The following is a 17,201-nucleotide window of genomic DNA, read 5'->3' as shown; positions in this document are numbered from 1 at the left end:
TGCTTGTTTGTGCACAGTTGCTCAGATTTTGCAGCAAGTTCTTCTCAGGGCTAACTCAATTTCTGGAAGAATCCTGTTAAATCAAGCAGCTTGGTTTAGGATTTGATAAAATGGTGTTTAAGCAGAGGCAGAGAGGAGCTGCACTCAAGGATGACAAAACGCAAACACTGAAAGGGCCAAAGTGAGTAAAGTTAATGTGAAATAACCAGAAGGCAGAGCCACCCCAAACAGAAATGCTGTGTTTTGTTAGTTTAAGTGCAGAGGAGCAGCCTTTCAGGGCTGTGGGGGCTGTGGGGGTACTCACTGATCTGGGGAGCTGGCAGGATCCGAGCGGCTCGCACCGGCCCGTGGCGCACCGAGAACAGCTCCTGAGCCTCCCCGCTGATCTGCAAAGGCCAAAAAACAGTTCACACCTGCACAAACACATCTGTTCCACGGCTAAGGAGGGAGGCAGAATGGCATCGTAGGGAGGTATATTGGGAAGACTCTGCCTAAGCAACCACTGCTGTTTTTCTAATTGAAAATATATATATCTATGTCTTGAATTAACCATTCATGACCACACAGGTTTTGGAAGGAGCAAGACTTGAAGCTGACTAAAATTCCCAAAAATTTATCCCACATTTCACATGGTTCTAAAGGAAAATGCCAGCTCACCAGAAATCAGTCAAGAGTGGCAAACATGGGTGGAAAAAGTTGGGAGAATTTCATATATTGGTTCATTTCAAGCTCACCAGTTTGTGTGAAAACCATGTTTAAAAATTGGTGGTCAAGCTACTTAAGCCTGCCACTGATGGCAATGTTGAAAAGATTAAACCAGAAGATGAATTAAAAAGATTAAACCAGTTAAGATGAATTCCCAGACTTCCTGCAATGGTCACTCAATGTATTTTCATAACTGCCTGGAAATGGATCCGATATGGAATGTCAAACTCCAGGAAAATGGCAAACATTATGAAGCTCATTTCCAGCTAACCAACAACTTAAAACAGATGTAATGAGCCTCAGAACACAGCCAAGGCTGGCATAAAGTTTTGCCAAACAAGCAGCTTACAATATCAGAAGAGAACATGATTTGGAATAAGGTTCTTAGAAATCAATAAACTATAAATTCAAGTGGAATTTGGAAATGTCATTTTATGGTTGTTTCCATTTCTTTCTGCACTTCAGCTCACACGTCCAAAAAGTTAAAATACTCCTACTGTTTGACCAGCAAATCCCAAGTACAGTACTCCAGGCTCTCAGCTTACATCCACCCCTGCCTGGTTATTTATTATCACTGCTCTGGGTCATGGGGGAGAATGAAACCCACCCCCTGAAGCACAATTATAAATAAAATTACTTTGAAAATACCATTTACTACAGAGCCAAGCCACCATTCTGCACACAATGCAGAGAATTGCTGCTTCTCCCTGTTAAGCCTGGAATTACACACAAGCTACATAAATGTGGGGAAATAACTTTTGAAGCCATTTTAGCCCAGCAGTTTATCAATTAAAATCACTGTTAATGACACCAACTCACTAAAGGTTTGCTGATGGCTTTTAACTGACCATGAGCTTGGAGTGCAGTGTGGGGAGGGGAAAAAAAGCCTCTGGATGAAAACATCTGTATCCAGAAAAAACAGCTCAGGAAAACGTAGAGCACAGCTAAGCAGAAAATGAGGAAAATTAAAGAGGGACAGAGCAATAAAGAGATGTAAAAAATTAAGACAGCAGCACGTTTTCTGTCCACTGGAACACAGCAGCTCTATGCAAAGGGAAAGGAGGAAATGGAAAAGAAGAAAAATAGAAGGTTTGGGAACTATTATTATTGGCAATGAAAGATTTTTCCCCCAAACCATGAAAATGCTGTTTCACACGTGTGTGCACATCTCTGGCTAGGAATGAAAACAGGAGGGAAAGGAACCAGCACAACAAAGGCAGGGAAGGAGTGATTCCCATAAAATATCCCAAGCAGCTCCCACACCTCCCTCTGCTTTTCATCCTTGCCAGCACGCCAGCCCCAGCTCCAGCCCACTTCCAAAAGCTCCAGTGCCCAAAGGAAGACACACTGAGAGGGCCAAACCTTCTTAACTCAGGTTCTGCTCTTAAATATCCTGAACTCCAGGAGAATGTTTATCCAGCCTGGGCTGCCAAGACCTGGTACAGCTTAGACTTGAGATTTGCAAAGAAAAGCTAGAAACGTCCAAATACAAATGAGGTTTATTTGTACTGAAGCATTTAACATGGAAATCCCAGCCCAGCTCTTCTCATGCATGTAATGAAGTATTTTTTGAATAATTAATATTCATTATTTAAAGATAATTTATTATTTTATGCTGGGGGAAATTACAGAAAGTAAGGTTAAATAGAGTAACAAAAGGCACAGGATCCAACAGGGACTAAAATGAGATTACAGGTATCTAGCCCCTGTTTTGAGAGCACTGCAGTTAACAGGTCCTCTGCTCAGTCCCTGTAGCATTCTGAATCATGGAATGGTTTGGGTTCAGCCTCTACAGCTCAAGTGCCCAGCATTTGCTGACTCCTGGGAGCTAAAAAAGGATCAAATTTTAAGATACACCCCCAGTGGTGGCTTTGGAATGAAAATAAAAGATGCCACCCAACCACCAGCATCTCACTTGTAAAGAAAATTCACATTTCTAACAGGCACAAAATAAAGTTTCCAAAAAATCTGGATGTGACACCACAACACTGATACCTTTAAAACACTAATATTTAATCTAGCACAGCTTCACAAAGTGACAGCTTTTTCAGGGGGTTTGAGCTGTGTGTCCTTAACTCGTGGAAGACTCTGCATGCTGTGTCTGCCATGAATTAGTCAGAGCTTGGTTGTGCCTTGGTTTGCTTGGCACTGAAAAATGCATTAGGGCTTCGAGTTCAGGATTTTCTTTGAATTCCAATTAATTTCTTTCAAACACCACCACCACCACCAGAAGCTTCTGCTGTTTGCAGTCTTACAAAAATCTTGAATAATTAATATTCATTATTTGAAGATCATTTATTATTTTATGCTGGGGGAAATTCAAAAAGTAAGGTTAAATAGAGTAACAAAAGGCACAGGATCCAACAGGGACTAAAATGAGATTACAGGTATTTAATTACCCAGAATTAACTGTGATTAATGCTACTGCCCTTCATTTATCTGTGGATAAAACTTCACTGCTGAGGTCACACAGATCCAATCTGCCTGCAGTACCTCCTGGGGGGACAGAGATTGTGTGGCCTGATCTTCTGCCCCTCCAGCCCTTACATCAGTGCCCATCCCCTGCAAATGGGACCCTCACCCCACCAGGGGCCCAAGAGGGACCAGGAGCTGCACCCTGAGGGGACAGGGGTCACCCGTGGGCTGGCACCTCCCAGCCAAAGGCTCCACAGCCCATTAGCAGTCCCTGGAGCTCCACAGTCTCCCGTGCACAGACAAAACATAAATAGAGCTCATGAATTGAAAACAGAGCTCTGAATTCTTCAAAAAGCACCTGTGAGAAACGAGGCTGTGGCTGCCATGCTGGATTGGATCCAGCTAAGTAGCAAGTCCCCGTGGCAGCTCTCAGGGCTCTTAAAAGTTTTTCTTTCCCATTCCAAAAGCCAAGAATATTTCCAAACAGGTTTCAAGAATTGGATATTAAGCTGTAAAAGCAGCTTCAGGTACTCGTTCAGGGAAGAGGGAATCCAAAACGACGGCTCCAAGCTGCTCTGGTAGAACATCTCAGCTTTCCCAAAACCTGGCACCAAGCACAACTCCCAGACCTACAGGGAAGGCTGAAGTAAAGGATTCAAACCCCCCAAAAAAAAGTCTTCATTAAAGGAGGAAGAAGAATCTTCCCCTCCACTTAAGAGATCTTGAGCTACTGCTTAAAACATGACAGGCCAGGAGTGTGCAGCATTTTTGATGGCACAGCTGCATTGCTTGGAGCACACCAGTTTGCACCCAGAAAAAAAAGCTGAACAAAGGAAGTTTTGTTCACACCAAGGACAAGTAATAGTTTCCAACCAGAGCAAATGGTTTTCACATGGTGAAAAAAAAAAATTAAATAAAAAAAAAAGAGAGCCAAACATACACCAAAGTGAAACAAAATGGGAGTTTGGAACTCAATGCTTGAACTACTGTGCACATCTAGAAATAGAAGCTGGGGAATGTGTAACAGGAAAAGAGAATGATCTGGAGGTTGTTTTTAAATGTTCTGGTGTATGTTTTATACATGAAGGTATCATGATATGACATTACAATATGATAATAAGCAATTAATAGATACCACTACCAAATATTGCTGCATATGGGTTAAAGGCAACTTCCAGTCGTGCTGCTGCTGAGCAAGCAAGGAAGGACTGGAAGAAAATGAACAATTTTATCACTTTAGTTTAGAAATTCACTCAGCTTTTGCATTCAAACCAGATCTCTGTAATTATCTAGAGACTGTAAGAGTTTAGATGCTCAGGGAGTGTTACTCCAGTGGCTGGACTGAGGATGAAGTTGCACCAAGTACTTTAAATTATGGCAGTGCTAATTAAACCAGAAGTTTTATAAAACCACATTTCTTGCACACTGGTGCCTCTTCAGTGTAAAAAACCCAAAACCTCAGCAAATGATTTGCATAGGTGCTCTGTAAAGTCCTCAGACATTTTTCAGGGTCACTAGGTCAGGTCTTTACTCCATTTTTCTGAGTGGCACATGCAAGTGGTTCCCTCCAGAAAGAGACCTGGACAGGGAAGGGCTGCAGCTTGGGATGTGACAAGTTTCTTTTTTTAATTGTCACAAGAATTACATTAAGATGATTTTTCTACTTCTGAAACTCCCAGCCTACAATGAAAAACAAAAAAAAAGCAGCCAACGTGCATTCCCTGAACAGGAACATCCAGAACAGATCCTTGGAAACCACGTCAGGCAGAAACCAGTTCCAGTTGTCTCTGAAACACGAAACTGGGAGCAAGGCAAAAAACAACTTCCAACCAAAACACAGAACTCCACGGCCCCACTATCAACCAGGAACTCCCAGTGTATTCCCAGATTCCTCCCCACTTAGGCAGGAGCATTTTAAGCCCAGTTTTAACCTCCCACCCCCATCTGAGAGCAGAGATCAAAGCCCAGCCCTTGGGATGGACACCTCGTGCTGCCCTAACACAGCCAGGCTCCCCCAAACAGCACCCCGAGCCCTTTGAAGGTCCCTAATGGCATCTCCCCTTCTGCAAATCTCACTTTGGTGCTCCAAAGATCTTCCTGGGAGGAGATGCTCATGTGAAAGCACTCTCAGCTCGGCAGACACCGCAGCGAGGTGTGCAGCACCATTAGCAGGAGTGTGGGCTTAGGAGCTGTCATAAACACTTCATAATCACTCACACACAACCCCTGCTGCCTGCCACACGTTATTAAGTGCTCAATAGAGGGCCAGTTGTAGGAATAAAAAAGCACAATGCTACAGATAATGACTTTCCTGAGGAGATTTGCACATAAATGTCAGATTGCTGCTTTTGCAGATTAAACTGGTTGGGGTTTTTTTTGGTTTTTTTTTTTCCTTAGCTGGAATAACATTGCTTAATTACACGCTAAATAGTCACTGGGGCCAAGAAGGAAGGTTTGTGTAACAGCAAAAGGCACAAAAAAGTGTTGCCAAATAAGCTCTTAAATATTAAGTCAATCACATAGCTGCCAGGTTTTATTGTGCTCAGGCTAGGCAAGGGGGGGAAACACAAAGGAGAAGCAACAACGTGGAAAACCCCCTCCAGTTTATGAAAACCCTCTCCAGTTTATTAAAACCCCCTCCAGTTTATGAAAAACCCCCTCCAGTTTATGAAAAACCCCCTCCAGTTCATGAAAACCCCCTCCAGTTCATGAAAACCTCCTCCAGTTTATTTTCCCTCTGAATTTGTTGGATATACAAATCCTGCTCAGCAAAGATATTTAAAGCTGATGTTAAAGATCATTATTTTGTGAAAATCTACCAGAGGAGCCATTCCAACACTGCTGTAACACAAAGTGGCCAGGTCCAAGCTGCACCTCCCTGGCTGTGCTCTCAGAATTTCACAGAATATACAAATAAAGGGCTGGCAAAATGATGCAATATCCCCACAGCTGACATTCTCAAGGTGGATGGTAAAATATTTCCACATTTGGCATTTTCTCCATTTCACTGCACTTCCTCCCTGCTCAAACTTCTGCAAAAACTGATAAACACTGAGAGAAGCTGTCCTGCAACTTAATTTTTGTTATTTTTCCTGAAATAGCAAATATTATCAAAAGCCAGGAATTATTAAGTGAAATACACTGGGGGGGAAAGAAAAAAGCCTGGCTGTATGGTCCTACTAGAAAGAAGGCAAAATCAGGTATTCCATGGCCTAACTTGTGGCTCATTTGGACACAATGAAGGAAAAAAATAAAATAAAAAGATAGAAAGAAAAATTAAACCATCCATCCATGGCAACAAATCTCCCTTTTTTAGCAGAAAACACACAGGTTCGTTCGGATAAAAGCATTTCAGCTGGGTAGAATGGGGTGTTTTGTGAGGATGACTGAGCTCAAGCCCACGTGATGCTCAGGGGATGGTAATTAATTAATTAATTGATGATTGATGAGGTGTGCGGCCGCTCTTAGCTCGGTGTCCCAGCGCCCTCGTGTGGACTCTCGGTGTAAACGCACCGCGAGAGAAAATCCCATTTTCGGCTGAAATCTTCCCAAGTTTCGGTTCTTAAATTTTAATAAACAGTTCCAAAATACTGAAATTTGGCGAAGTATATTATGTCTAATTCCATTCCTGTTAAACATTCCTTCAAACACAAAACCTCACCAGCTTGTTTCCTCATTCGTGCTAATGAGATGCAATCAAGAGGATAATGAGATGCAATAAAGAGGGGGAAAGCCCTACCACACCCATAAAACTCAATTAAACTGAGCTTTTGCTGTAGAAATTAACATTATTTTCTAAGCAACTGGTATATAAACACATGTTCTACACAGAAAGTTGTAAAATGTACACATTTCTTTTAAAAAAGTGTATTTTACAAAGGGAAAGAACTCCATTCTCTCTGCTTTATTCTGAAGGATAAGAGTGTTGTGAGCAATTTTGCTTTTTTAAGTTCAGAATTTTATGACCTACTGTACTCAACTTTATTCTCTCATTTGGAGCAATTTGGGGGAAATTCCCCAAATGAAGACCACGTGCCCCAGAAACCACTCAGCAACACAAACCAGGGGATGGGGATGACAGCATGAAATCAAATCCATATGCAACAGAGGCCTTCATAAAATTAAAATTGCAAATCATGTCCATGACAAACATGGGATTGTAAAATACTATTGATACTGTCATACTGCAGTTCCTGGGACAAACAAATCCTGTTGTCTTTTTAAAAAAAAACTTACTCTTTTCTGTTAAAAAACAAAATCCAGTTTTGTTTCGGGACTAGAAACTATTCCAGCATGGCAAACTGCTCCCAGTTTGAGTGTGGAAATGGATTTAGCAGGAATAAAGTGTAAAAAGCCCTCAAAAATCTGCAGGTACATGAACTGAAGTGTTTGAGCTGTGCTCAGGATTATCTGAAGATAAGCACACCAATGGGGGAAATTCAAGGTGAAATATTCAAGTTGGAACACAAAACTGACGAGGAAGAGGAAGAGGAAGAGGAAGAGGAAGAGGAAGGGGAAGGGGAAGGGGAAGGGGAAGGGGAAGGGGAAGGGGAAGAGGAAGAGGAAGAGGAAGAGGAAGAGGAAGAGGAAGAGGAAGAGGAAGAGGAAGAGGAAGAGGAAGAGGAAGAGGAAGAGGAAGAGGAAGGAAGGAAGGAAGGAAGGAAGGAAGGAAGGAAGGAAGGAAGGAAGGAAGGAAGGAAGGAAGGAAGGAAGGAAGGAAGGAAGGAAGGAAGGAAGGAAGGAAGGAAGGAAGGAAGGAAGGAAGGAAGGAAGGAAGGAAGGAAGGAAGGAAGGAAGGAAGGAAGGAAGGAAGGAAGGAAGGAAGGAAGGAAGGAAGGAAGGAAGGAAGGAAGGAAGGAAGGAAGGAAGGAAGGAAGGAAGGAAGGAAGGAAGGAAGGAAGGAAGGAAGGAAGGAAGGAAGGAAGGAAGGAAGGAAGGAAGGAAGGAAGGAAGGAAGGAAGGAAGGAAGGAAGGAAGGAAGGAAGGAAGGAGCTCACAGGAATGCTCCTGTGAGAAATTCAAGGTGAAATATTGAAGCTGGAACACAAAATTGACAAGGAAAAGGAGGAAGGAGGGGGAGCTCAGAACTCACAGGAATGCTCCTGTGAGGAACTCAAGGTGAAATATTCGAGTTGGGACACAAAACTGAGCAGGAAAAGGGGAAGGAAGGAGGGAGGGGGAGCTCAGAACTCACAGGAATGCTCCACACTTGCATCCCATCGCTGTAGCCGATCAGCAGCAGCAGCGGGGGCTCATTCCCAGTGCTGTGGATTTCATGGAATTCCATATTCCTGGATGTATCTGAAGGACATTTCAACAGCAAAGCCATTAGTAGGAGTCAGGATCAAGCTCTCAGCAATATTTGATGGTGTTCCCTCAGTTGTCAGAACTAAAAGCAACCACAGTGCTTCACGTTTTCATGCTGGAGCAATACTGAAATATATTCTTAAAGTTTCACAAAGAGAAAGCTTCAAAATGTAAAATATTGGAGAAAAATTTACTGGATAACAGCATGGTCTAAGAGAAAATGGTGACTGATTCCCCTTTCAGACTGAGCTCTGCCACCTGTTCATCCCTGTTCCCTTTTTTTTAAAAAGAAAGGTCAGGGATGGAGAGTGAACTTAAATCAAACCTGAATCAGGGTTATCAGAACTAGAAATTATCTATAATCTCCACGTGGTTTTATGGCCATCTTTGGCCAGTTAAGGTTTGTTTGCTTGAGGGTTTGTTTTCTCTTTATTTTTTATAAAATCTCAGGCATTTCCTTTTTAGGTTCATACAACAAAACTCTTTGGAATATTCTTCAGAACCCTTCATGTTGTGTTTACATTTATTTTATGCAGCCTGTTCTGACTGGGCCTGGAAAAATCCTCTTTCACCACCCCAAATAAATCTTCTGTCTCTGATGCTTCCATGCTTTCAGTGAGCTTTGCTCATTGTCTCATGGTTGAAAATGTCATTTCAGAGGGGTTTTACCCAAAAAAAATCACAATGTTTATGATTATTCTATACTGAGAAAGCTGACTGGAATTATTGCACCCAAAACTCAGAGGAACAAGTGGGAGAAAATGAAGCCATACCATTTAAATCTGCATTTTCAAATCTGACCCAGACAATTTTCTCTTTCTCTTCTGGTGGGGTTCCACTGTAGGCCTGGACAAAAAGCAAAAGGGTTGAAACAAGAAGATTAACAGTGGTTTCCCTCCCCCTGTAAGAAGGAATTACACTAAAAACCACAGTGATGATCCATGGAGCTCACTGTCACCAGTATTCACACAACACAACCATGCTGAACACCACTCACTGATGCAGGAAAGACAAAATATTTTAACAAAAAATCTTCTGGGGCAGGTAAATGCCACGTGACTTGAGTTAATAAAATTAAACACAGTGGCTTCCACAGTCTTTAACTTCAGCAGTGTTGGAGGTTCTCACATGAGGTGTTTTAACATTAAAATTCTCTTTAATTCACTTAAAAGCTTTGCAAGCCAGACTGAGGGAAGAAAGAGACCTTTACTGCACAGTTTATATTACTGACACCTTTCAGTTCTGTTTGTGACAACTTTAATGCAGCCATTTAAAAGAGAATAAACTGCAACTCCAGGAGAACAGATCCATGTTTCAGCCCTGTGTTCTGCAGATTCCCATAAAAAGATGAGATACAAAAAGGAATTGTGGAGTGAGACTTGCAGTGTTTCCAGCCTGGAGGTTTTACAGTCCTCAGGAGAAGCTGTGGCAGCAGGAACCAGCAGAAACAGCAGCACTTCCAAGTGATTATAACAAAATACTGAGCACTATTTGGGATTGAATATGAACACATCTTGTATAATCACTTTATACATGCCAGAAAAGCAACAACACGGACTAAAAATACAAATGTGAAAAATAAGTGTGGGGTTTACTTTTCAAAACAAATCACATGCCACGCTTCCAAGGCAAGCTGATGTGGGAAATAAAACACAGACTGTGTCCTTTTACCAGAGAGGGGCAATGGGAGGCTGTGGAATGCAGCAATCTCTTAATTGAAACTTTCATTATGTCTAATTTTAACCCTGAGTCCAAAATTCACTCCACAAATTGATATTACTGAGGGCATTGTTTTTTGTGTTATTACACAATAAATGCACTGGGAATTCCTAAGAGGAAATTCACGAGGAAACAAGACACTAAATCATTGCTTGGAATCAGAATCAGGATCATTTCCTGAAGCTAAATTCAGCTGCAGTGCTCCTCTAAGAGTAAAACAAAATTAGTTCCCTTCTGCTACATGGGCAAGCAGGAAGGGACCCTTCCAGTGCCATATTTATTATGTATAAATATACTAAAATATATGAATAAACATATTAAAATGATTTCTTTATTAGGTGAAGTAATAAATTTACAAAGCAGAGTGAGGATCCCTGACACTGCTTGTTTGTGCACTGAAAAAAAAGGGGTTTTAAAGATCCACACCCTACCTGTGGCACAACATCTTGGAGGAAGGTAACAACACTTTCCATGTAGGACTGCTCCCTGGAAAACAGAAGGAGAATTTCAGCCAAAGGAGTTCAGAAATGGTCATGAATTATTCAATTAGGTCAGCAAAAGGAAGCATGGGCAGCCTTTAGCACATAGCAGGATACTAAGCATGCAGTGCAGGCACTTAATTTTACTGCCAAATTCTGATAATATAAATTTGTGGCCTCTAAGTTATGGAAGGACTAAGAGTAATAAAAGTCTGTAAAAAAGCCAAGTGATAGCTGCTGATGGAAGAACTGCTTGGGGGGGAAATATAAAATCTAAATTCAAGGAATAAGGCATGTCCTCCACATCAGAGGGGCCTGAAGTGATACAGGGATTTGGAAATGATTCCTCAGGATTTTCCTACTTGAATGAAATGTAAAAATGAGGATTTAAACAATGACTGGAGCTCTCCTGGTGGGCACAAACAAACCCCAGAGCTCCTGTGCACGATGGCCAAAGCTGGCAGTGCCCAGGGGATGGAACAAAACCCTCCCGAAGAGCAAGGAGAGGCATTTCCAGGTGAGACTGTACACTTGGGAAGCTCATTCCCTGCTGGAAGCTCACCAGCAGCATCCACTGGGAGGGTTTAAGTGCAAGGCACGTTTGCTGGGGCAGAGTTAAGGCAGTGCTGTGAGCAGGGAGTCCCTGTGCAAGGGCTGAGCAGCCACAGCGTGGGCTGAGAGCAGCAGATGCTGCAGAAATTTGGTGCTTTGAGCCATGAGGAACACTTGAAACACTCTGGCAACAACAGCTACCCTCGGGAAGTCTGAGATTATTTAAGAAAAGCCTTCAGGTTTTCTTTAGGCAACAGCTTTGGCAGCTCTGAAATTAACTTTTGTGCTGTTGTAATTTTTTCCTGTGCCAACTCAAGATTTCTCATAGCAACAAAGGAGAACTGTAAATTAGGAACTCTGGATGGCCAAAAGTGCTGTTTTCTGAAGCTGGGCAAGATTGTTTTAATAAACCCAGGAGTGTTTAGCACTGAAAAATGCAGCACTGTGGAGAATTTAGGTCTACACACGACCATACAGAAAGTACTTGAACCCAAATGCTGCAACCCCTCTTTGCAAACAGAGATAAATCTGAAATATGAAGTTTTACATTCCAAAGCCTACTCCAGCCCATGGCCAAACCATCCCAGGATTTCTGCATCCCAGACTGTCCCACTCAGCTTCAGGCTGAGGCCTTACAAACGAGCTGTGGTTTCTCCTGTGCTGATTCTTCTCTGATTTATGTAGGTCACCCAAGCTGGCCCTGCACACCTTTATTAAAATGCCTGGCCACAGCCAGAGCAGTAAACACAGTGGCTGAAGCTGTCCTGGGAATGCCAGCCAGCCAGAGTCATGCTGCCCTCATGTTCAGCTCATGCAATGCACTTTTTTCCCCTCTCCCCAAGCACGTCTTGAACCCAAGCTGGTGTTTGGGAGGTGTTTTATTCAGAGTGTGTGCACTAAATCTCTCCCAAAGTTGAAAAAATTCCAGGGAGATGTCTTTGAAGTGGTTAAAAACAACATAATCCACAAAAAAAGCCCAATCTTCCTTTAATGATGATGTAAAAAGTTAACACGAGCAACAGAATGCTGCTGAGTGCTCAGCACACACAGATTCACCAAAAAGAGTGACATTTTTGAGGCACAAACAGGTACCTCAAGAACAAAACACCATGTTTAAAAAAAGAACAGAATCATCTTCAGAACAGACAATCAACTCCTTACAGTGTTTTTCTATTATAACACTTTTAAAGCACATTTTGAAGAAAATGTTGTTACAGAGAGGAAATGCATTTGTTGAGGAATTTTGCCACATTAAAAAAAAATGGCTGCAGGACAAAGTTCTATCACAATTTTTTGTGCTACAACAATCAGTTTCCTGTGATCTTCAACAAAAATGAAGTGAATTTTGTATCTGGAAACACAGAGTTATCTCCAAGGGCACAGTAACACCCCTGAAGTGGACATTTCCACACAGTGCCATTTTGCAGTAGTGTAAACATCCCAAGGAAAAAAGAAAAATTGCTACAAGACTCCTTTAACAGACAAAGGCCATAAATCTTCTAGGCTGCCTTACAGCCAAAAGGCTCTTTTGCCATGAAAGCATTCCCATGTGCACACAGAGAAAATCAGGATGCTCAGGCACAAAAAGTGTTTGTCAGGTGCTCTGACCACAAGGATGGAGCTTCTTCCTTCTTCCTTGGTTTTGTTCTTTTAATATTTAAAAAAATCCACAATTCTTCTTCCTGGAGGACTTTAATGACAAGTTTTGTATGTTTTAATAAATCCACTCTAGGACAAGGTGTTGTTTAAAAGAAAGGATCACACGTGGCACAGCCCCCTGGCCTAAGGAAGAAGTTGGCATCACTCTTCTACATTGCAACGTTTGTACAGCAAAATGGTGCAAACAACAACAAAAACTTTGCAGCAATTAGCTTTTAAATACACAGCTTTGGTGTGGACTGCAAAGGGTGGGATCCCACTCAGGGAGACAGAAACGCCACGCGCTGACTTCACCGGAGTCAACGCAGCGCCAACACAAGCTGGCTTTGGGGGGGGAAAAACCCCAAACCAGCTCAGGCTGGGGTTGTTCCACGAGAAAAGCAAGGCTTTTCAGGAAGGGCTGTTCTTCTAGAAGGTTCTTACGTGGCAGCTTGAGGGCGAACCAGCACTCCTCCCGTGCAGCGGCTGGGGCGGCGCGGCGACTCCGCGGCCATGGCGGCGGCTCACACCTGCAACGAGCACAGCATTTCACTGACACTTCCACAGCACTGCTTATCCCACGGGTTCTTCAAGGAGGCAACGGAGAAACTGCACTTAGACAGGCCCGCAGGACTCTTTACAGCACTTTTTTTAATGAGGAAAAAAGGTCGTGCACCAAGCGGGCGACTGGTTCAATCACTGCAGTTCATAGAATGGGAAAATAAAAAAACAAACCCCACAGAGCTGCGTGATAAAGGGGGAAATTATCCCAAACTGCACTAGATGATCTTTAAGGAGCCCTCCAACCCAAACCACTGCATGATTCCATGACTAAAGATAGTGGTGCAGGTACACAGCTGTCATCACCACTACACAACCCACTATTTCCTAATGGGCTGCTGTCTCAGAGAACAATTATACAAAAATAACGTGCAGTCACAGCTGCAGCGCACTGCACTCTTGAAAATATGGGTTCCACTGCAGCTCCCACATTCTCCTGCTTTATGTCAGCTTTTTGTGCCATCCTCAAGCTCTCCCTCACACTCCTGTTCTCCAGGGGCAAACTCTGTGTGACGTTCCTAGGGGCAGAAAGCACTCGAGGAGCAGCCCAGACCCCAGCCAGCTCTTCAGGGAACCCCCTCAGCTGCTCTGTGGTGTCCCCCACCCCAAACCTGCTCACAAAGTAAAAGAAAAGGCCAAATCCCCACGGTGGTATCAGCTATCAGCATCATTCCACTTCAGGCCACACTCTGCAAGGGCCAGCCCATGAAGGGAGGCAGGACAACCACTCAGGAACTGACAGCAAAACAATAATTACTAACAAAACACTCAGCACCACACCAGCAGCCTGACACACGCACTGAGGAACCCTGAAAGGCGGAAATGTCACGGAAAGGATGAAATCACCCCGCGGACACCCGGCCCTGCCGTGCCCTCAGTGCCAGCACCCTGTGCCGCCCCGGCCCGCGGGGAAGCGAGCACCGGGGCCGATCTCAGCCCGGGCCCTGGGCCTCGGCCCGGCCGCGCCTCAGCCCGGGGCACCGCGGGGCCGCCCGACCCTCCGGAGCCCCGGCGGCGGCCTGGGCACCCTCCGCCGCCGCTATTGAGCAACCCCACACCAAACACCGCGACCCGCCCGGCCTCTCTCCCGGCGAGCGGCGCCGCGGCCTGCCCGCAGCGCGCCCGCCCCGCCGGCCGCCCCTCGCTCCGCGCCCCGCGCCCCCCGCCCGCGGCTGCCGGGGGTCCCCCAGGCCTCACGGACGGGCCTGCCCTGCCCGCCGCCCCCCGCTCCGGCCGCTGCCCGGCCTGGCCGCCCCGCGGGGCCGCTCCGAGCGGCCGCGGCGCTGCCCCGAGCGCGGCCCCGCTGCGCGCCCCCGGCCCGGGCCGCGCTCACCTGCCGGGCTCCCGGCGCCACTGACACTGTTTGGGACCCCCCGGGCAATGACACCCAGCGCACCGCGCCCGCAGCCAATCGGAGCGCGCCGGGGGCGGGCCGAGTCCCGCTCCTGACCAATCGGCGGCCGCGCTGCCCGGCGGTGGGCGGGGCGCGGCGGGACGCGGCCGGGGCGGCGAAAGGCGGGCGGCGCTGCCCCCCCCGCCGCGCGCCCCGCGGCTTTGTTTACATCGGGGATCTCGCGAGAGCCGCCGCGCGCCGGGGCCGGCCCCGCGCACGTGGGGCGGGGAGGGGCGGGAGGGGGAGGCGGGGCCGGATTGGCCGGGAGGGGGCGCGGCCCCCGGTGACGTCACTTGGGGCGGGGTCTGGTGGGCGGGGCCGTGAGGGGTCGTGAGGGAGCCTGAGGGGCTGTGAGGGGCTGAGAGGGATCCTGAGGGGACGTGAGGGATCCTGAGGGACTGTGAGGGATCCTGAGGGGCTGTGAGGGAGCCTGGGGGGCTGTGAGCGAGACTGAGGGACATTGAGGGGCTGTGAGGGATCCTGAGCGGCTGTGAGGGACCGTGAGGGATCCTGAGGGGCTGTGAGGGAGCCTGAGGGGCATTGAGGGGCTGTGAGGGACCGTGAGGGGCATTGAAGGACCGTGAAGGGTCGTGAGGGAGCCTGAGGGGCTGTGACTGACCATGAGGGGTCGTGAGGGGCATTGAGGGACCGTGAGGGACCCTGAGGGGCAGAACGCCGCAGGCAGACAGTCCCAGGAAGGGGGAAAGGCCCCGGGGCCGAGGCGTCCCCAGCTGGAGCCGCAGAGCTCAGGGACAGCGCAGGTTCTTGAGCTGCTGCCCCTCAGAGCTCGGGTGCTGTGGCAGCGCTGGAGACACGGCTGAGGAGCGGCCTCAAAAGGGGTCCCAAGAGCCATGGAGAGAGACTTTGGACAAGGGCCTGAAGTGACAGGACACGGGGTATGGCTACTTCCAGAGGGTAGATTTTGATTATAGAAAGAAATTGTTGCCTGTGAGGGTGGTGAGGCCCTGGCACACGGTGCCAGAGCAGCTGTGGCTGCCCCATCCCTGGAGTGCCCAAGGCCAGGCTGGACAGGGCTTGGAGCACCCCGGGACAGTGGGAGGTGTCCCTGCTCGTGGGTGATTCAGCTCTCCTGCAGCCCAGCCAGGGTGTGATTTATGTTTACAGGTGTCCAGCAGTGCCCCCAGTGACACACAGGGCCCTGGTTCAGGTTTCCAGACAGTGGCACCGGGTCAGGCGGGGGTGACCTGCTCTGGGAATGCACCTGACTCCTGTGACAACACCACCACCCACATACCAGAAGAATGAGGCAGTGGCTGAAAACATCCCCAAAGTGCCTAGGAGCAGGTTTGCACAGATCACAGATTTATTTCGCAACAAAAAGTTTGAACTCGGGTTTGATCTCACCAAAGGAGCCTCTGTGAACTTATCGGGTGTCAATTCCCCTGTCTCAGCTCTGAATATTCATTTCAGAGAAGTCAAATGAGGAAAGAGGTGGGGAAAGTACACCCAGGAGGAAACTGCTGCATTAATCCTGACCATCATCCAGCAGCTTCCCCAGGAAAAACTGCAGGGTTGGGTTAATTTATTAAGAGTAAAAAAAAAGCCAAAAGATGGAGAAGCCCAAGTTTACAACTGCTTGAGAAAACTTCAGTGAGGCTCACGTTTCTGAGTGCTGCAGAATTCTATGGAAACCTAAATTTTGCTTCTGTGTGGAGCAAAAATTCACTATAAATCCTGGGAAATTCACTATAAATCCTGGGAAATTCACTATAAATCTTTTTTTCTTTTGCATATTTCCCTTGCAAGCAGTAACACAGTGATCTCACCGAGGCGTTACAGTGGCTCTTTGGCAGGCTCAGTGCCAGCTAATTGGAAACAGGTAATTACTGTTGTTGCAGAGGTTGTTGGCAGGCAGTTGCCACACGCACTTGTGGCCTCGCAGCCTTTCCTCCCCATCTGGGGCAGAATTTCAACATCACAGCCCAGCTTCGTGGACTGAGGTGACTGCCCACATCCACAGAAATAAATCCTTGCAGGATGCAGTTTGGACAGGCTGCTGCTTTCATCTCCTGAGGCAGCGCTGTGTTCCCAGCACGGATGAAAGGGAATATTTTCAGGAATAAAATCCCCTGGGATTTCTGTAACCATGGTAACACTTAAAGATGGCAGGCCTGCTTCCAACCTGGCTTTTATTGTTCCAGCACTAAGGAACTGGGTTCTACAAATAACCATCCTGGAATAAAGAACTGCCCTCTTGCTTTCCCATCAAAATAAAAATTTAAAAATGTAATATATTGCTACAGTTAAACATTCAGATAAAGTGCCAAGATCAATTCTGTCATAAATCTAACTGGGATTTAATGAATACCAGATAAATATGAATATTTTTGTAATAATAAATTCATATTTCACTGCTGAATAAACACCAGAACTTAAGCCTGAAATAAAAATTAAAAAAATAAAAAGCATCC

At 46.0% G+C, this 17,201-nt stretch overlaps 1 protein-coding gene and 1 long non-coding RNA gene across 13 annotated transcripts in view; one reads left to right on the top strand and one right to left on the bottom strand.

The window, feature by feature from the left end:
* BCAS3 (BCAS3 microtubule associated cell migration factor) overlaps positions 1–14,856 on the bottom strand; it is a 300,344-nt gene extending 285,488 nt beyond the window's left edge. For 8 of the 11 annotated variants that reach the window (XR_010349455.1, XM_064394988.1, XM_064394990.1 and 5 more), the window contains exons 1-6: positions 14,710–14,856; positions 13,260–13,345; positions 10,578–10,632; positions 9,201–9,273; positions 8,315–8,421; positions 305–386 (exon numbers count right to left, since the gene is read on the bottom strand). Coding sequence is in view for 10 of the 11 variants with exons in the window: in XM_064394988.1 (XP_064251058.1) it covers positions 305–386; positions 8,315–8,421; positions 9,201–9,273; positions 10,578–10,632; positions 13,260–13,330 (388 nt within the window). In the remaining variant the exon portion in view is untranslated. Of the gene's footprint in view, positions 1–304; positions 387–8,314; positions 8,422–9,200; positions 9,274–10,577; positions 10,633–13,259; positions 13,346–14,222; positions 14,411–14,709 lie in introns of those variants that run through there. The other 3 variants (XM_064394986.1, XM_064394987.1, XM_064394984.1) reach the window with 3 other exon arrangements.
* Positions 14,857–15,344: 488 nt separating this feature from the next.
* LOC135283501 (uncharacterized) lies at positions 15,345–17,198 on the top strand. Of its 2 annotated transcripts, XR_010349241.1 has the most exons (3): positions 15,362–15,665; positions 15,895–16,074; positions 16,537–17,198. It is a non-coding gene; the product is annotated as an uncharacterized LOC135283501 (long non-coding RNA). The 2 variants fall into 2 exon arrangements; XR_010349240.1 differs by having other exon boundaries at positions 15,345–15,665; positions 15,895–17,198.
* Positions 17,199–17,201: the final 3 nt, after the last annotated feature.

This window comes from Passer domesticus, chromosome 19 (genome assembly GCF_036417665.1).
Source record: "Passer domesticus isolate bPasDom1 chromosome 19, bPasDom1.hap1, whole genome shotgun sequence".
Classification (NCBI taxonomy): Eukaryota; Metazoa; Chordata; class Aves; order Passeriformes; family Passeridae; genus Passer; species Passer domesticus.
The sequence above is the reverse complement of the archived record's forward strand: the minus strand, read 5'-3'. Positions and strand labels throughout refer to the sequence as shown.